This window comes from Schistocerca cancellata, chromosome 12 (genome assembly GCF_023864275.1).
Source record: "Schistocerca cancellata isolate TAMUIC-IGC-003103 chromosome 12, iqSchCanc2.1, whole genome shotgun sequence".
Taxonomy (NCBI): Eukaryota; Metazoa; Arthropoda; class Insecta; order Orthoptera; family Acrididae; genus Schistocerca; species Schistocerca cancellata.
This window is the reverse complement of record NC_064637.1, coordinates 121,945,227-121,966,489: the sequence shown is the minus strand read 5'-3', so window position 1 is coordinate 121,966,489 and position 21,263 is coordinate 121,945,227. Positions and strand designations below refer to the sequence as shown.

At 40.4% G+C, this 21,263-nt stretch overlaps 1 protein-coding gene across 1 annotated transcript in view; it reads left to right on the top strand.

Moving 5' to 3' along the window:
- Positions 1-21,263, top strand: part of LOC126109506 (serine-rich adhesin for platelets-like) — a 161,722-nt gene that overhangs the window by 46,569 nt on the left and 93,890 nt on the right. Inside the window, exon 3 of the mRNA XM_049914528.1 lies at positions 1,712-1,977. Coding sequence (XP_049770485.1) covers positions 1,712-1,977 — 266 coding nt within the window. The remainder of the gene's footprint in view (positions 1-1,711; positions 1,978-21,263) is intronic.

Below are 21,263 nucleotides of genomic sequence, written 5' to 3'. Positions count from 1 at the left end.
GCCATGCATTCTTTCGTATTTGCTGCTATCTCATTTAAATCCTGTATGCCTAATAAACTACGAAACCAGAGTGAGACAACAACAAACGCGGAAGAATATACATATCATGTAATGTTTATATTCGTATTATTCTTATGTCTAATAGTGATACAGTCAGAATTGAAGCACGGCAATTGACTAGATTTTTAAATCTAAGATGACTAATTTCCTTGCAGAATATAATGTACTAAAGAGGCGTCTGCAAAGATTTTCAAACGGAGAAAAATTTTCGCTAAACTCTCGTTCAGAACATCTTCTATCATACGCAGCATATTATTTGGTTCTTGTTGATCATTATCAAAGAAAGCAGCAATGTAAGTAACAACAAAAGCAGTCTCTTGCCATTGTTTCGATAATTAGACGATTCCTCTTTTTTTTTTTTTTTTTTTTTTTGCCGCGAACTGTGACAGGTCGTAAACACTCATTATCAGAATGCGACAAACAATGCATGACAGTACAGTAATGCATTTTCAGCATAGAGTGACGTAAACACCTATAACGAAGAGAACGGCACTTATCAGATCAAAGAAAAATAAGCAATCAATTCAAACCAGACAAAGCACGTGAAAAAGGAAGGGTACCTGTATAAATACGGACGGAGCGACTGACGCATAGCAATGGCTACCTGGTACAGCTTAACTGCTAAGCTTACGACTCGAACCAAACTACTGTAGCTGTATCGGCATTTATTAGATCTAAATTGTTTCTCATATTACAATGGACCAACTTTGTTTCGATTTGGAGGTGTGGCCTAAAACTTTTCTCACCTCTTGAATTTCGAGTCTCAAACTTCAGGTGCGGCTTAGATTCGGGAAAATTTTTTTCCTTGATTTCGAGTCTCATTTTTCAGGTGCGGCTTAGATTCGAGTGCGGCCTAGATTCGAGTAAATACGGTAACATAAATATTATACAGGAATGCACTCTATTATTGTTGTCATTGTGGTGGCGGTCTTTAGTCTGAGTTGGTGTGTGCATCAAAAGACATAGCTTTCCATGTTAGAAAGTACTGTGTGTGTTCCTCTTCATCTTATCATAACTGCAGCATCCAACATCCATTTGAACCTGCTTTCTGTAGTCAAGCGTTGGCCTCCCTCCAACATTTGCATCCCCCTCACTGCCCTACATTACGAAATTTACCATTTCCTGATGCCTCAAAATGTGTCCTATCAACATGACTGCTGTTTGTATGTCAGCCCTTGCTCTGTGTTCATCCACAGCTTCCATTTGAAATAATTATGATCATGGAAGACAGATTGACATTGCTTTGTATGAGGTGGCACATAGTGTTAACAGGACACTTCATGCAGGCCTGTCGTTTTGTCATACCCATATCAACATAGCAAAGGTCAAGAAGAAGAAGAAGAAGAAGAAAAATGGTGCTAGATATCCATTACTTGGTCAATAATGCCCGCCCATAGGTTTGGATCAAGAAAATCAACTTGTGAGCAATTGAGCCTATTTTCTGTTATCTGTCAGATCCTGCTTAATAGACTTCTGTAAGATGTTGCTCTAAAATAATGGAAGAGTTACTTGGTCTGTCCCATTGGAGATCCACTTTTTCATGTTCCTATTATTTAACAGCTTGTAATAGTACAATAAGTAACACCTGTGCATCACTTACAATTCAGAAGTGTAATTTACAACAAATGTCACAATTTTGCACCATTTGCAGTTCGCCTGAACGGTCGCCAGCTCCATCCAAGCGTCGACAGAATCAGCACCCGTCAACTTCAGCCTCATCCGATCGACAGGCCCCGTCTGAAGGTGGTGGCAGATCAGGTTCTGAAGGAGGCAGGGGGACCAACAGAGAGCGACAGAAGAATGGCAGTGATGAGGGCAGCAGTCGTAAGAGGGTCAGAGGCGGTGGCTCTCCCAAAGCAGTGGCAGCAGCAGTAGTGGCTGCTGCTGGGGATGGGGCAGCGTCTGCAAAGCCCAGAGGTAGGCACTTGTCTGTCTGAATACTTATGCTCTCAAAAATAAAACAGGAACGACAATGAAGGGCTTACAGAATGAAAATTATGGCTCTTAAGTCTCTTACAGTTGGGTTTTCATACTTTAGCGGCTAAAGACAAAAAGAGTATGTGCATAAAAGAAAGTTATTGAGAAATATTACGAGAAGAGCGATGTAAAAGTTAAGTATTGAAGATGGCATTATGAAAAGGATAGATTGCTACTCACCTTATGAAGGAGATGTTGAGTTGTGAACAGGCACAACAAAAAGTAATACAAAAGCCTTGCGTCATACTGGGTGGTGCAACAAGTTTGCATTTTCCAGGGCGGACTTTGAATGCTTCCTGACATGATTCAAGTGTTATTCTTGTGTAGTAGGGACAAAAGATTTTCATCATATAGTAACTGGTTTGGAACAAAACATCTGAAAAATGAGGCTAGGCCAAGAAAAGACTTTAACTGTTTCTTGGTCATGGGCACAAAAAATTGTTCAATTGCACCGAGCTGTCCTGGCTCAGGAACAGTTCTGTCGGGTGAGATGATATGCCCATGAAATTTCAACTCCGAACTTCCAAATTTAGACTTGGTGAGGTTTACTGTTACTCCTGTGTTGGCAAACTTTGTGAAAATTCTACACAGTAGATCAACATGTTCTCCCACGTAGCTGTGGCAATTAACAAATCATCCACGTACACTGTGACTTTATCTAACAGCGCTGGTTTTAAAACCTTGTCCAGAGTGGAAATAAATACTCCAGCGCTGACATTCAAACCGAATGGAAGCATTCGAAATTGATAACTGCGTCCAGCAAATACAAAGGAAGTATCTTCCTTGACCTTTCACTGAGTAAAATTTGCCAGTAAGACAATAGGAGGTCAATACTTGACAAATATTTAGCTCCATGAAAACGTTGAAGCAATTCTTCCAAGTTTTCAGGCCTAGTTTTTACAGGTATTATAATTTTGTTGATGTTGCGAGCATCTAGCACTAATCTTATTTCCCCCCCATTTTAGAAATTGCTAGAATGTGACTGCTGTATGGTGAGTATGAGGGCTCTATGATTCACCACTCTTAACATTTGACGAATTTCCGCCTTTACAGCCTCCTTTTTAGCCCATGGTACAGTGTAAGATGTTCTGCAAAATGTCTCATGTGGGGCAACTTCCATGTCATACTCAAAGTTTTTATTATGCTGGGTTTATCTGCAAAAAAAATTAGCATACTCCTGAATGAGATTCGCCCGCTCTTCCTTCGGTATGTTTTCCAGATAGCATGTTTCTGATACTTTAGCTTTGATAGTGGCAAGATTACTGAGTATGGCTACTTCTGAATCATTTGAGTGCAGGAATTCTGTCTTCTCAAATTGTTCCGCAATATGCGTGGACCTACTAATTTTACAACAATTTCATGACAGTATCTGTTGTGCATGCTCGGTGTTTTAATGAGCTGCAGTGCAATTCTTTTACCATCATTTGTAACTACATATTTTCCTGCCTGTAGGTCGGTTATTGTGTCCCTGCTGTGCAGAAAATCCCAGCCAGGAATGCAGGAAACTGACAAATTTTTTATGAGTAAGAAGTGGCATTGTATGTGCTAGTCTTCTACTATCAAATCAGCCTGCACCTGTTGCTTCACACACTGTGTAGATGCGCCTAATGCACCAGAAATGCGGCAGTTTTGCACAGGCAAAACAGGAAGACTCCTTATGCGATTTACTTCATTGTATAATATATAATTCATGACACTGGTTATTACTCCTGTGTCTATTGTAGCTTTCACACGGATACTGCTTATCAAAACTTTCGTTGCAGCTTGCAAAACATAATCTTCCGTATGTTTGCATGTGTTCGGCTCTTGTAAAAGTTCTTCCCTGATATCCACACCATTGTTGTGCCTCAGTATGTTCCGGTCAGATTTCAAGTTTCCTCCACTTTGGAGTATGAACGCACTAGGAAGGCTGTTTAGAATGGTCGGTTCTAGTTTAACTGTTGTGGATTGGCATCTTGCTCTACGACTTCGCATACACGATTCGTTATAGGGCAGCTGTTGTCACTGTTATTGCAACTGTGCGGGTTTGAAATAACAGGCATGGCTTGTATCATCTTTTGTGTTGGATTCCCAAACCATAAAATTGGCCACCAGTTAGGCCAACCTTTTCCATGATTAGGATTTCACTGACTACTTTTGTTCCTGTCATTTGCACCTTGCTGGATCAGTACATTACTGCTATTATTCCAGGAATTTCTCAATTGGTTTTTCCCTGGTGTTTTCCTATCGTGGTTGAAATCATTGTAACCATTTCCGTTACCATCCTTCCAGTTTCTATTGGAACCATTTTCTAGATTACCGTTCGTATGATTCCACTTATTATTTCCGTAATTCGTGTTTGGTTTATTTGCTGAGTGGTTATTTTGACTATATGCAGCTGCATTCACTCTTGCGTACTGGTTCTTTCCACTCTGGTGTTGTTTGTTACCGTCACTGATGTTAGTGTTATCACTGTTGTGATAGCTGTTGCAGTTGTTAGAATAAGCCTGATACGACTTAGAGTCTTCTTGGATGAGATCAAGTGAGTTGATCACGGACAGAAACTGTTCCAAGTCCTCATCCGGTACATTAATCAACTTATTTCTTAGATGGATAGGAAGTTCTGCCTTGTATGCGGAGCACTTCTTTGTGAGAGATTGGCTACAACCAATACCTCATTTTCGCAATATATCTCTCGAAGTATTTCCGCTAGCTTCCCTTACGCGGGTTGTACAATTCGGGTGAATACACTTTTTTGAGCAGTCGAACCTGAATGCCCGTGGACTAGTATTTAGAAAGAAATGCTCTTTCAAAATCTGATAATTTGTCACATTCTTCTGATGCTTCACTCACCCATAAAGCTGCATCACCTGTGATGTGCGACATAAAGAACTGTATCTTCTGCTATTCCGTCCAACATCTTGGTAAGATGTTCGTGAAAGCTTGTACGGGTACAATGGGGTGGACTGACTTCTTGTCTTCAGAAAAAGTTTGGAAATGACGATGTTTCAACAAACTTTGTTCTGTCTTGGTGGTGCTAGCACACGGATCATTTTTGTGTTTAGCTTGGACAGGCGCTATATTGGATGATTGAAATATTTTTCATTGCCGTAAGTGGGTTTAATGTCAATGATAGGATTTTCACAATGTGATGGAAAATTATCTTCCGAGCTGGTATCACTTGACATAACCCTTTCCAGGTTCCTTATGTGGGTGTTTATCTCTTGCTTCCACAGGATTTTCTTCATCGGTGTCCTTTTTATCTGAATGGAGATTCCACATTCGTCTTTACTTCATCGTGAGAGGTTTTCAACTAGCTCACATCAGTTTCAAGTTTCGTGAATTGATTTAAAATTGGAGCGTAAGCTGCCTTCATTGTAATTAGCTCAGATTTAATTGTGCCTAGTTCAGCTTTAATTTTGTGATCATGTTTTTCCTGCTTGTGATCACGCATTTCAAGTTTTTGTAAGAAAGCGGTAAGCGAGTCGAGCGAAATGCTTGCATCCGTTACTGCTGATATTGCGTCTTTCTCTGTCTCTCGTTCACTCTGCTCGGTGCCTATATCAGTGTCAGCATTTGGCTGCGTGTTTTCTAAATTCACTGCCATGTTCGGATCAAGTAGTGGGTTTTCTAATGGCTCAAAGTTCAGATACATTAAAGAATCATTATTATTTTGTGCTTCATTATCAATATTAGCTGGTGAAGCCATTATTTCAGTGGGAAAATTACTTTCTTTCCTACTTTTACCATTACCAAAAATTATTCAAAGTCAGAAAAATCTTCACACAGATATTTGCTCTTAAAATTAACACAAAATAATCACGGCAATAATAATTCACAAGAATGAATAAATTAATTTTCTTTGGTTTGACGTTCATTTATCGGTGCTTGACCAAGTCAGCCATTTCGTGTTCCCTTTTGCACGTGAAACAACAATCTTGCGTCGCTTTTGAAAATTTTGATTTTGCGTAGCACTCCCTTCCAAAATTCACTGATTAATACTACTTCTAACTACGATTTGACTTCTACTCAGCATCAAAGGACATTTTTTCTGAAGAAGAAACGACTAACTTGAAAGAGCAAAAATAAAAATTCATTTGTGTGATTTTACCTTATTTGTTGCATTTTTGCTTCGAATACATGGAATTGATGATTACAACAGCTTGAAATGGAGTACTTCAGATTGTAGTATGAAAAAGAATAAAATTTTCGTGTCAGATATAAAGAAATTTGGTTTTCACAAAATTGTAAGACATATTAGAAATAATGGCTCCACATTTGGTTCCATTTAAATATAACTTTCTATTTATATTACTTGAAAGAATGTTAAATCTAGTTAAATAGAGAGAATGTTTTATAATTGAGATGACTTCTATTGACAGTAAACAGTAACTTATATAAGTTAAGTTAGCAACATGACATTTACCTTTTGTAGTTTCTGTAGCGAAGTTCTGGAAGAAGTCATTCAGCAGTAAATATATCGTTTTTGGTTTGCATGATGGGTAGCTTTTAAAGAGCAAAGTAAAACTTTGCAGAGAAAAGTATTTTTTCTTATTAGTGTCCAGAAGTGGGGTCGACTGATGATGAAATACGGAATATCTGAGACTCTGGAAATGTAACTACTAAATGTTGTTGTTGTTGTTGTTGCTGTTGTTGTGGTCTTCAGTCCTAAGACTGGTTTGATGCAGCTCTCCATGCTACTCTATCCTGTGCAAGCTGCTTCATCTCCCAGCACGTACTGCAGCCTACATCCTTCTGAATCTGCGTAGTGTCTTCATCTCTTGGTCTCACTCTATGATTTTTACCCTCCACGCTGCCCTCCAATACTAAATTGGTGATCCCTTGATGCCTCAGAACATGTCCTACCAACTGGTCTCTTCTTCTTGTCAAGTTGTGCCACAATCTTCTCTTCTCCCCAATTCTATTCAATACCTCCTCATTAGTTATGTAATCTACCCATCAAATCTTCAGCATTTTTCTGTAGCAGCACATTTTGAAAGCTTCTATTCTCTTCTTGTCCAAACTATATATCGTCCATGTTTCACTTCCATACATGACTACACTCCATACAAATACTTTCAGAAACGACTTCCTGACACTTAAATCTATACTCGATGTTAACAAATTTCTCTTCTTCAAAAACACTTTCCTTGCCATTGCCGGTCTACATTTTATATCCTCTCTACTTCGACTATCATCAGTTATTTTGCTCCCCAAATAGCAAAACTCCTTTACTACTTTAAGCGTCTCATTTCCTAATCTAATTCCCTCAGCATCATCCTGTTTAATTCGACTACATTCCATTATCCTCGTTTTTATGTTCATCTTATATCCTCCTTCAAGACACTGTCCATTCTGTTCAACTGCTCTTCCAAGCCCTTTGCTGTCTCTGACAGAATTACAATGTCATTGGTGAACCTTAAAGTTTTTGTTTCTTCTCCATGGATTTTATTACCTACTCCGAATTTTTCTTTTGTTTCCTTTACTGCTTGCTCAATATAGAATGCCAGTTTTCTTTCTCCTGATAACGACGTCCTCTTGAGTAGTCTCCGCCTGGAGATCCAAATGGGGACTATTTTACCTCTGGAATATTTCACCCAAGAGGACGCCATCATCATTGAATCATACAGTAAAGCAGCATGCCCTTGAGAAAAATTACGGCTCTAGTTTCCCCTTGCTTTCAGCTGTTCACAGTACGAGCACAGCAAGGCTGTTTTGGTTAGTGTTAAAATGCCAGATCGTTGCCCCTGCAATTACTGAAAAAGGCTTCTGCCCCTCTTTGTCTGGCCTCTCAACAGATTACCCCCCCCCCCCCCCCCCCCCTCCATTGTGGTTGCACCTACGGTACGGCTATCTGTATCGCTGAGGCACGGAAGCCTCCCCATCAACAGCAAGGTCCATGGTTGTAAATAATGTTCTGAAAACCCTTTTTTTTACAATTCAGGTTATTATTTAGAAAAATTATTTTGTACACTTACAAATTTCATGGCAGAAATCTCCTGCAAAGTAAACACAATGGAATTTGTCAACTTACGGAGAAAATTAGTTATTGTTAATAAAGTTTATTTCCTGTTTAGAAATTAGAATGCTCATCAACAGAGCAAGTCATTGTGGGAAATGATAATATCGCTGTAATTGCGATGAATAATACATCATAAGACAAAAATAATAATTACAATATTAAGAAATAGAGCTCACTAGAGCTAAAATGTCTGACAAGTTAGAATCTGATAGTTCGAGAGGTTAACTAAAAAGTACTTGTACAATAGAGAGAGCAAAATCAGTCACGTGTCGTAATTTATAGTACTAACAGAGATCTTAATGCCACGCCACTCACAGTAAGCTTGGCATTAACACTCACAAATCGGTTCCTCTCCCAGCTGCAACTTAGTTCCTCATGGTATCATATACTGAAGAAGGTCAGTCCTTTGCTACTGGTAATCCATTTATTATTCAGAAAGGTGTTGATGCAATTGCTGATCTCATTTACATAATGGCACTTTACTATTGGCGACTAATCGTGATTCTCAATAAATGTTTGCAACTTTGCTCCTCTCGGCTATCCTGTTCGTGTTGAGCCCCATCGAGCACTCAATTCTTCACGTGCTGTTATTTACACTAGGTTGCCCAATGGTCCGACCATGGGAGAAATCCAAACTTACCTTTCTGATCAGAGTGTCACTGCACACCATGGGATAATGCAAAAGGTTGATGCAACTGTAGTGTCTCGTGCACTCTTTTTCTCAAGTGTCATAGAGTAGCACTTCCATTAATGGTAAAAGCAGGCTATGAAGTCATCACGGTCCAATCGTACATTACAAACCCAATACACTGTTACTAGTGTCAACACTACAACCACATGTGAATGCCTGTCGAGACAGCCAGATGTGTTACTTGTGGTAGGGATGCTCATGAGGGCAATCGCTCGCCTCCTCCTCCCCTGTATATCAGTTGCAATTGTGACCCTACAGCCTCATCCAAAAATGTCCCTTGTATCTCAATGAACAGGCTGTCCAGGAGATCCAGGTGAAGGAAAAAGTGCCTTACCCTGTTGCTTCTAAGTTATTAGCTAGTTGAATGTCCTGCATTTTACCATCTGGCACTTACAGTACTGTTCTTGCTTCACCTCCCTCCATGAAGGACATAGCCACACAGACTTGCGGCCTCAAATTCAGCACCACTATTGTAAAATTGCTCAGTGTCATGATAGCATCCCAGTCTCCTTCTCCAGCTGTGCAACAAGCCATCAAATCCTCATCTTTGGTGGCAGAATCACATACTGCACTATTGGCAAGCCAGAAAGGACAATCCCATATGTATCATTCCTACAGGGATTGTGAGGATAAGAGTAGAATAATTACTGCATGCACAGAGGCATATTCAAACAGTCATTCTTCCCACACTCCATATGGAACAGGAAGAAACTGCTACAATGGGACATACCTGCTGCCATGCGCCTTACAATGGTTTTGCAGAATATAGATGTAGAAGGAACACTCCCACAAAGATTTTTTATGCCCCTCCAGCCAACAAACATCTGGATCTTCATCTGCCAACCTCAAAGGCTCCAAAATCAAATGAAGGCAAACGGTCTTCTACTTTCCCAACTCGGAGATCCTCATCAATGGTGTCACTGTGTGATACCCTCGCCCGGCTGACCTCCAATTCACTAATGTGCACCGCCAACCGTTTTTCTGCCCTGGAATGTGCAAGCTGACCCAGTGAGAAAACCGAGCCCTCTGTAAATATCACGAAACGGATCCTCTAGCCACTGCACCCTGTAGCACTGAGTCTTTGAAGGCTGGTACTCGCCAGTTACCAAGGCGACAACCCTTCATTTTTTCCCTCCTCCCCTTTCTCTGTCATGACTCCTTCAGTGCAACAATCGCGGCATTAGATTGAACAAGAAAGAATTCACTGCATTAGATTGAACAGCTGACCAACTCTTGGAATCACAACGTCCACTTGTTTTCTGCCTCCAGGAAACAGAACTGTGTCCTCGTGACCACTTTGACATGTTGCATTTCTTTCAGAGCTGCTTTGACCTTCCCCCTGAGGATGGAATTCCGTTTCATAGGGAGTCATGCTGCTCATCTAGGATGACATTTGTAGTCAAACATGCTATTGCAGGCTGCATTTTCCTTCCTCTCTTCACCTTCTGTCTTTGTAATGTCTATATCCCACCGCCATTCACTGTCACCAGGGAAGACTTCTTCCAGCTTATTGGTCAACTCCCTCACCCCATTTTGCTGCCTGGTGACTTTAATGCACACCATGCCCTCTGCAGCCCTTCAAGAACCTTTCTGAGAGGTGCCCTCTTGGCTGACCTCATCTGCTTTAACACTGGAGCACCCATGTTCCTATTTTCCCAGTTGTGATGAACACGTAGAAAACCGTACAAATATTATCCTTATTGCTGCAGAACATTCCATTCCTTGCACTTCATCTTTACCACACCATGTCCTGTGCCACAACACAATTCAGGCATGAAGATTTGCACGTTTTTAACCATCATCCTACAATGATGAACTGTATTTGTTATAAACAGTTGCATGCACTGTGTTGTTGCATCTTTTGGGATACCAAGAAAGTTAGCTAGATTTCTTCCAGCTTATCAGTCAACTCCCTCACCCCATTTCTAGTTCTTTTAACAGTTCCACTCCCTATTCCGCCATATGGGCCAACTTTGGGCAGCTCTCTGGAACCAAGGTCCATCCCCAGATTTCCGGCCGGCCATAGCAAATTATTTTATTGCGGGCGCCCATTGCTACCTCCAACAGTTTAGGCTGCTATTTTGTGGAGATTTCAAGCTCTATTCGCTATCACCCTGCCTTCCTCCCTCCCTTAGAAACGAGTGGAGGAAGGCTCGAGTTGATACCCTTCCCCTCTGAGAATCGTGAATGCTGCTGTGCTGCCTTTGCTATGAGGGAAGTAGATCACACTCTCACTTCATCCCGATCTACCACCTCAAGGCTGGACAATGTCCACATCCAGATGTTGTGCAGCACTTTTCTCTTGTGGGCAAACACTTTTTGCTTCATATGTACAATCGCATTTGGGCAAATGGCACATTTGCCAGATGCTGACGTGAAGCCACTGTCATCCCCATACCTAAGCCCGATAAGAAGAAACACCTTCCTTCTATCTACCACCCCATTTCCCTCACCTGCTATTTTTGCAAGGTGATGGAATGTATGATTCATGCCTGGCTGGTATGGTAGCTCAAGTCTTTCAATTTACTAAACAATGTGGATTCTGACAGTGCCTTTCCGCAGTTGACAATCTCGTCATTTTGTCAACCCTTGTCATGAAATGTTCTGTGAAAATACCAGACCGTGTCTGTGTTGTTTGATTTGGAGAAAGCCTACTACACATGCTGGAGGACAGGCATCCCGCATAAACTCTGCACATGACGCTTCCGTGGTCGGCTGCTCCGTTGTCTTTAGTATTTTTTTAAAAGACTGAGTTTTCAAAGTACGTGTGAGTTATGCATTGTCGGGCACCTTTGGCACCTTTATCCTGAAAAATGGGGTGACTCGGGGCTCTGTCCTGAGGGTCGAACTCTTTGCTACAGCCATTAACACCATTACGTCCTGTCTCCCGTGGGGCATCTCCGGCTCCGTTTCTGTTACCGATTTTGTGATCTATTGCAGTTCTCCACAAACTTGTCATCTTAAGCAGCATCTTCAGCAATGTGTTGATCATCATTACTTATGGAGCATTGACAGTAGGTTTGGTCTTCCACTGACAAAACTGTTCGTATGAATTTCTGGCAGCACAGTGGGTTTCTTCCACCGTCTTTACATATTGAGTCTCTTGCTCTTCCATTTGCTGAACCTATGAAATTCCTGGGACTCATGCTCAATAGGAAACTTTGTTGGTCCTCCATGTGTTTTACCTGGCCACCCGCTGTACCCGGTCTCTTAATGTCCCATGTGTCCTAAGGGGTATTTCCTGGGGAGCAGATAAGACCAGCCTCCTCCATTTGTACTGATCCCTTGTCTGTTCAAAACTAGACTATGCGTGTTTCGTATATGCAACTGCAAGTTCATCCATCTCATGCCATCAAAATACAATCCAATGTTGTGGAAACCATTTGGTCACTGGAGCCTTTTACACTAGCGCGGTTGCGAGTCTCTATGCAGGAGCTGTTGAACTATCACTGTCATACTGGCGTGATATTCTGTTCACCGGATATTCATGCCATTTGTCTGCCATGCCTGACCACCCATCCTATGCCTTCACCTTCAATGACTCTTGCAGCTGCCAGTATGGGTTATGTCCATCTTCTCTGTTATGTCCTGGTGTTCAATTTCGGCTATTGCTCCGGCAGCTTAACTGCATGCTACCTGCCACTTTCCTGATGAGTGTGAACCCTTCACCACCCTGGCTTCATTCAGTGGCCCTAGTTCATCTTGGATTTCATTCACTTTCTAAGGAAACTACTCCTTATTTGATCTACCGCTGTAAGTTTCTCGACCTTTGTGTACACTGATGGTTTTTGGACTGACCACGGTGTCAGATGTGCCTCCATCAGTGGCATCAATGATTTTCAGATCGGCTTCTGGAACACTGCGCAGGATTTACAGCAGAGCTCTTCAACCTGTATCAGGCTACGCAGTACATCCAGTGACACAGGCTTCTCAATTGTGTCACATGCTCCAATTCTCTCAGTGCCCTTCAGAGCCTCTGTTAGCTATACACAGTGTGTCCCTTAGTGCAACAGGTCCAAGAAAGCTTCCACTTGCTCACTCGTGAGGGAGCTACTGTGATGTTTATGTGGGTTCCTAGTCACGTCAGTTTGATGAGAAATGAGGCTGCTGCCAAGGCTGCAGTCCTTCTAGCTCGGCCACTAGTTTTTCCATTTGTTCCAAATATCTCCGCATTGCCATCTGTCAGCAGGTGGTGTCACATTAGCATCATCACTGTCCTTCCCTTCATGGGAACAAGCTGCAGGAAATTAACCCTCTCCCAGTGGCTTGGGTTACCTCCTCTGGGCCCTCTCGCCACAAGGAGATCATTTTAGTTGAGTTGCATACTGGACACTGTCATTTTAGCCATCACCATTTGTTAGGTGTTGGTCCCCCAACGACTTTGTGCTCATTGTCATCAACCTTTGACTTTTCACCATTTCCTGACAGAATACCCTTTTTTTAACCACTTACGTTTTAATATGTGTTTTCTGTCTAAGTTATGGGTCGTTTTAGCAAATTACACATGGGTCCAGTAAATGACATGCGGGTTGTCAACTGCATTTTACTTCTTATCCATTGTAGCAGTATGGTGCAGAACATTTAATTTCTAGTTTTGAACCTCTGTTGTCTCTACAGCAAGTTTTGCGGATCTTTCTCCAAGTGAAGTGTTTGTTCTTACCTGTCTTTCCTCCCATCGATTGGACGTAACATGTAGTTCTTTTTAACTCCTTTTTTGTATTAGTGTTGTAATGTTCTGACATGGGTCCATATGACCTTATTTGTTTTTGCACCCTAAAACGAAACAAAACAATAGTTTCCTAACTTCAGAGGAGTTCTCCCACATATCTGCCGTGGCTGTGGCTGAACCATTTCTCTGTGATGCCCTTTCATACAGCAGTGTTAGACCTGTTATGTCTGCAGGTGAAGATCTGTAAAGTTTTGTGAAGTAGGAGATGGGGTACAGGCAGAAGTGAAGCGTTGAGGGCGGGCCGTGAGTCGTGCCAGAGAGCTTGGCAGCTAGAGTATTCTCCGAGAATCCGAGTTCGATTCCCAGCCTAGCATACAATTTTAATTTGAGGGGACATTTCAAATTTGAAATTATGGGACCTGATTCATGTAGTCATAAAAATGTTACTGTGAAATATTAAAATAAGCAGATGTACAAAATGTTGTACTAAATCATGTTTGTGTTGTAGAAGGAAAAGAAAGATGTACACACTGTTCTTACACATTATTTTCATGAGTGTGGTATGGTTTGAAACACTCATCACATACAGAGAGCCTAATTACAATTTAGATACCAACAGGTTGGTTTTTTCCACATTTTTTCCTTCTGGCTCTTACTGACTGGAACACACTTCAGGTGCAATTTTTGTCTCAGTAGGTGGTACCTTTTCGGCAAAATGTTGCCCATTAAATCTGCTCAGTCCGAGAATTGAAAAAGGATAAATCTCTTGATACATATTATAACAGTGAAAATAATCAATTATTGATAATATAATGTAAATGGACAGATTAAAAAATCTACTCACCAGGTGTCGGCAAGGGAACACCAACACACACACACACACACACACACACACACACACACACACACACACACGCACGCACGCACGCACAAAATGATTTGACTTTCACAAGCTTTTGGAGCCACTGGCTCCTCTTTCTGGTAGAAGAGTTGAAGGGGAAAGAAGAGGGGTGAAGGATAAGGACTGAGAAGGTGTGAGGAAAGGGGTACAGTTTAGAAAAGTCACCCAGAATGCCGTGTGAGAAGGAAAGACTGATTGTTTGGGACTGCATGGAAGAGATTTGAAAACCTGTGAGCTTAAAGGTGGAAAGCAGGGTAATATGTAAGACAGAGGTCACTACTGAAACATCGTGCATAAGTTAAAAACAGTTAAAAGCTAAGTGCATTGTATGTAACAGAGGTGAGAGTGGGGACGGCAAAAAGTAGACAAGTCAAAAAATGAAAGATGTAGAAAACAAATGGACTAAAGAAAGGAGTAGTTACTGTGAATAAATGCTGAGATGGAAGGAATTAACATAAATTAAGGCCAGATGGTGTTGAGAACAAAGGACATGTTTTAGTGCTAGTTCCCAAGTGTGGAGTTCTGAAAAACTGGTGCCTGGGGGAAGAATCCAGATGATGTGTGGTGAAATAGGCACAGAGGTCGTGACTGTCATGTTGTACAGCGTGCTCTGCAATAGGATATTGTGTGTTGCCTTATACACCCTCTGTCTATGTCCATTCATCCTGACTGATAACTGGGTGGTAGTCATGATGATGTAAAAGGGTAGTCATGCATGTAAAAGGCTGAACAGTGTTTACATAACAGCTGCTATACGGCATGTGTCATTTCATGGGTAGCTTTTCCTTTGACAGTACATGTTTTGCCAGTTGCTGTAATAGGTGGTCGTAGGAGGGTGCATAGAAAAAGCTATGGTGGTCAAAATCTCGGACAGAATAGATCTCCTTTCAGAGCATGAGTTTAGGAAATCATGGCCTTGTCAACATAGCTGATTGATACAGTCAAGACCAGGATAATACTGGGTGACACGTGGTGTGCCCTAAAGTTGTACCAGGATTGGATGTGATGGCCAGAGAAATTTTCTTTTGGATTAGGCTGTTGGGATAATTACATTCAGCCAGTACTGAAGTGAATAGTTCCAAAAGGTGGAGTGGTGGTGTATTTCTGCAAAAATATCCTCTTACATCATCATGACTACCACCCAGTTATCAGTCAGGATGAATAGACATAGACAGAGGGTGAATACAGGTGACACAAAATATCCTGTTGCAGAACATGCTGTACAACATGACAGTCACGACCTCTGTGCCTGTTTCACCAAACGTGCCATCTGGATTTTTCCCCCAGACACTAGTTTTTCAGAACTCTGCAGTTGGGAACTAGCACTACAACATGTCCTTCGTTCTCACCACCCACCTGGCCTTAATTTATGTTAATTTCTTCTATCTCAGCATTTGTTCACAGTAACTACTTCTTTCTTTAGTCCATTTGTTTCCTACATCTTTCATTTTCTGATTTTTCTATTTTTGCCATTCCATTCCCACCCTTGTTACATGCAATGCACTTAGCTTTTCACTGTTTTTAACTTATGCACGATGTTTCAGTAGTGACTTCTGTCTTACATATTACCCTGCCTTCCACCTTTAAGCTCACAGGTTTTCAAATCTCTTCCGTGCAGTCCCCAACAATCAGTCTTTCCTTCTCACCGGGATTTTGGGTGACTTTTCTAAACTGTACCCCTTTCCTTGAACCTTCTCAGTCCATATCCTTCACCCCTCTTCTTTCTCCTTTCTTTCTCCTTTCTTTCGATCGAGGAGGTGGCGATAGTCACTCATTGTCGGCCGTCGCTGTTGCAGAAGCTGGATGTTGGCGCGCCTTCTTCTCGACACGGTCACCAGGCGAAACTGGCTCTTGATGTGCATCAGCTAATGCTTCCCGTCCGCGACACCGTGTCAGAAACTATCATAGCAAGTCGAGCACAATTACATGCTGTCCAACCCCGAAGGCGCGGCAACTCACGGGAGTGTCACACAACACACCTGCTCCACTGCTCCACCCCAGCCAGACTCTCCCTCTGCCCGCGCTCCACACGACAGAGTTAACACTACCAAAGATCCTAAACACTTTGGTTCTCCACACGACCTGTCGATGTATTCGGTCGATAGCATAGTTTTCCTTAGGCCAGACGCAGCATATAAATACAAATAATATTCACAAAACAAACCAACATAAATGCATAAATATATATATATATATATATATATATATATATATATATATATATATATATATACAAACAGTAAAACAATTACAATATATAAAGAGACAGAAATGTCATATCTTCAGGTGACAAAATAAGGAAAAAAATTTGCAGTGCAATAGATGGAAATAGGAGGATATGCATTTCCGGCGTTACAGGATGACATAGTAATAAGCATCCCTGGTGTAGAAAAACAACTGAAAGAGTTGAAAACAAATAAGTCACCGGGTCCGGATGGAATCCCAATTCCGATTTTCAAAAAGTATTCTATGGTATTGGCTTCTTACCTATTATGTTGCATTTATTGTGGATCTTCCATCCCGTGCAAAGTCCCACCCAAATGACTGGAAAAAAGTGCAGATGACTCTTGTATTCAGGAAGGGCATAGGAATGGACCCACAAAATTATTGACCAATATCCCGAATGTCGGTTTGCTGAAAATCTTTGAACATATCTCAGTTAGACTATAACTTATGTGTGCAAGTCAGCGTGATTGTAGAAAGCATCATTTGTGCAAAATTCAGTTTTCCCTTTTCTCACATGATTACTACAAACTAGGGTGAAAGGCAACAGGCAGATTCAGTATTTCATGATTTCCACTAAGCATTTGACACTTGTGTCCCATTGTGTGCTGTTAAAAAAGGTTTGAGTGTATGGATTAGGTTTGCAGATACGAGTGGCTCGAAGACTTCTTAAGTTGTAGAACACAGTATGTTGTTCTGGAAGGCTAGTGTTTATCAGAGACAAGGGTATTGCCAGGAGTATCCCAGGGAAGTGTGATAGAATTGCTATTACTCACTGTATACATAAATGATTTGGCAGACAGGGTGGTCAGCAATCTGTGGTTGTTTGTTGATAGGTCTGTGGCTTATGATAAGGTGTCGAAACTGAGTGGCCGTAGGAGGATACAGGATGACTGAGACAAAATTTGTAGTAGTTGTGATGAATGACAGCTAGCTCTAAATTTATAAAAATGTAAGTTAATGTGGATGAGCTGGAAAAACGAACCTGTAACATTCTGATACAGCATTAGTAGTGTCCTGCTTGACACAGTCATGTCGTTTAAATGTATGGGCATAAATTTGCAAGCAATATGAATGGAACAACCATGTGAGGATTATGGTAGGGAAGGTGAATGGGCAACTTCAGATTATTGGGAGGATTCTAGGAATGTGTGGTTCATCTGTAAAGGAGACCACATATAGGATGCTGTATGCTATCCTGTTTTCTCATTTTATGTCTTGAGTCTCTTTGGCATAGCGGTGAAGAAGTTGATTGATCAGTAGTCTGTGCATCATCAGTTTCATCACCTACTATCAAATTACGATACTTCTTACAACCAGAGTTGTTTTATGAATGTTTGTATGCTTCACTACATTATTTTCTGTTATTTGTTACTCATATGAGCACTCAACCACAAACAAATATGGATCAATATCAGAATCATCAACTTCTCCTTCTGAACAGCAATTGTTGATTTATTTTTTCAAGGTATTGAAAAAATCTCTCTCATTGAAATTTGCCACTTCAAAACTATGTAGAGCACATGCAGTATGGCTATCAACACAGAGCAGTAACATACAAAGTGCTGTTTTGGAGCACAGATTGTGCAGAATTCAAACACCACACAGTAGCATAGTGCAGAGACCTACCTTCATTCAGTCTACACTGTTATTGACAGAGGACTGGAAGAGCATTGGCAGCTATGAATTTTATGTACTGCATGAACGAGACTCAGTTGCTGTATATCTGACTAACTGCTACACCACGAGACCTACTTGTGTTCTGCCCACAATGTGTTAAATAGTGATTCATCAGGCTTCTTCTACTATGACTCTTCCTCCTCCTTGCAAGACTAGGGCAAAATGAGAGTTGTGACTTCATGTCATATTCCCATGCATTGCTGCTGGCATTTCTGAGCTGTCTTTGTTGAAGGCTTGTGCAGCAGCTTTTACCAGGGATATCACAGACCCTCCATCCCTCCATTCCTTCAGTGTTTTAATTATTTTTTTTTTATGTCTGTATCTCAAAATCTTCTCATGTATGGGAAAAGACATTCAGCTATCATCAAATATCTTTTTCTGGCATGATCCTATCTGGACAATAAAGAATACCCTATGTGTCAGATCATGTCAGAATTGCAGAAAAATAGAGCATATCTTGGTAAGGAAATAACTAGATAACAATTCCTACATTAGTTTATGTAACACTTATGTTAGTGGCTTCTGCTGATGAATGCCTGAATAATGTGTGCAGGGAGAAGTAGAAACACATCTCTTTGAGATAGTGTTAGTTCACTACATGGTCTGTAGTAATTTAAGGTTCCACTCACTTTGTTTGTCAGAGTCAGAGCTATTCTTATACGGCATTATTCTCCTTGGAACACTGTCATTGTTTTGTTTGGTGATTCTGACAAAAATCGTGTGTATTTTGTTAGCAGTTTACTAAGATGGAAGACCAAAACAAAACTTTATTTGTACCCCTCTGTTGATATTTCAGGATTGGTGATAGTTATCAATGTGTAAGGATTACTGTACAGACAATAGATACGATATTGGGATTAGCTGGCAAATCAGTGTGACAATGTCTGCAAAGCTTACTAGTCCATGCTTCTAGTAACTGCTTTGTTGTTGAACATAGAACTATTTATTATTTATGAAATATGATCATGTAAGTTTTGATTCTGTTATTTATATTAAAAGTATGGAGTATGTTTTTAACATAAAATATACAGGATGTGTGGTATGAACTTTTGACATTAATGGTACCAAATTAAAATTAAGTTGAAATGTGTAGGCTTGAAACATCATTTCATTCAGTTATATTATTGTATAAGTCATAGATGTATATGTCCATTTCCTTTTCTTCCAGTTTTCTATCATATGGAGTATTTATAGGTTGTCATATATGATGAACATTTGCTTTGTGGGTTTGTTGGGTTTATTTTGTCCAGAAAAATTAATGTGCTCTCATAAATGGGGTCTGAAAAATCAGTTTGTCTGATGTATGTAGAATTTGGTTCAACCATTTCTGGTTCTCTTCTATGTGCTTGTGTTGCTAAACCTCCAGGGGGACTGGTTAATTAGCTTCAGCTGCTGTTAGTGGCAAAAGTGATTTTAGTATTTCTCTATAACATATTCTCTTTGCCTGAAGCAACCCCTCAGTAACATATAGTAATGAAATTATGGCTTTGGTTGTTGGTGACAGTGAAACCATTATATTAATCAGTGTTGTCTCTTTTTTACATAATGTAAAAGTAAACCTTTTTCAGAGTCACAGGTATGTTTGGCTCTGAGCCACTACTTTTAGGGGTGACTAGGCTGAATGATGACTTTTTATGAGGGTAAATAACTGCCTGCCAAATGAGAGAGAGAGAGAGAGAGAGAGAGAGAGAGAGAGAGAGAGAGAGATAACTCTGAAGAAGAAATGTATCTGAAAGCCAAGTAATTCACTAGCATGCCTACAAGCTTGTTTGCAACTCAGCACTTCTTCTGTTTAGTGATTAGTGATCCTTCCTCAGATAAACTTTTTAGTTTCACTACATGTCTTATGTGATAACAATTGCCAAATTTCAGTTATTTATTTGAAGGTTGTCTTTTATTCACTCATGACATAATCATAAAGACATTTAACAATTTCTGGATAAACAGTTTTGACTTTTGAAAAAGGTCATCCTAGGAACGATATGTCTAGTTACTATAAAGCACAGTTTGGCATCAGGACAGGGATTCATTTGGAAGTAGATATTCATTCTGTTGACAAGCTGTTTTTTGCAGTAATTGGATGAAATGATCTCAGAATGACTTTTATGTAAGGTTGAAGTTGTTTATTCTAATAAAATGTATCAAGTAACCAAAATGGTGGCTTTCTTCACAGTAATTACAAAGAATCGCATTTCCCTGAGACGTGTCTTCTAGTATGGCATTTCTCAATGTGATTCTTTTGTATCACTTGTATTTTTCATTAGCTGTTTTTAAATAATAGGAGGAGACAATAAATCATCATAGAATCTACTAAATCTACCACGTACCTGTCTACATAATGATAAATCAAGATTTTTTAACCTTTGTTTGTCTCCTCCTTTTATCTGTTGACCATCCGACAGTGACCACTGGGTAATGAAAATGTGTAGTGCACAAACTTTAACGTGGTGTTTGGCCGTGATCATAAACAAATGAGAATTTATGTTGCCAAAAGAAGATGGACAGTGCAGGGGAACAAGCACTGCATCTCTCTTCCAAGGGATAGCAGCTTACACACTCATTGTGTACTTTGCTGAAAGTAAAAGCTACAAACAGTGATAGCAGTCACCAGTCCCTCCAGGGTCACAGGACTCGTACTCGAATCTGGTGTTGGACTGTGAGTAACCTCTACACTCACTTCAAAGTAAGAAAATGAAACAACAACACAAAGCAAAGTGAAATACACAAATATTCACTAATGGCTACCGTAGTTGTTTACTGCAGTTATCAATGCTATAAACGAGCTAATGCAGGCCTGACCTCTATCAGTATAAGTAAATAAAAGTAGACAGTCAGTTGCATAACCTCTGCTGAAAGTATTTTAAATTTTTTCCCTTGAATGAGGAGTGGGTTTCTTTTGTACTTCAAGTATTAGTTAGGCCTAAGATTGTCTGCCTGGTTATTTCTGTTGAGATGTTCAATCCATTTTCTTGTGTTGTCTTCATTTTTCTTTCTTACATTAAAATATGTTTAATTCCTCACTAATATCACTGTTCCTGTATTCTTTGTTACAATCTTCACA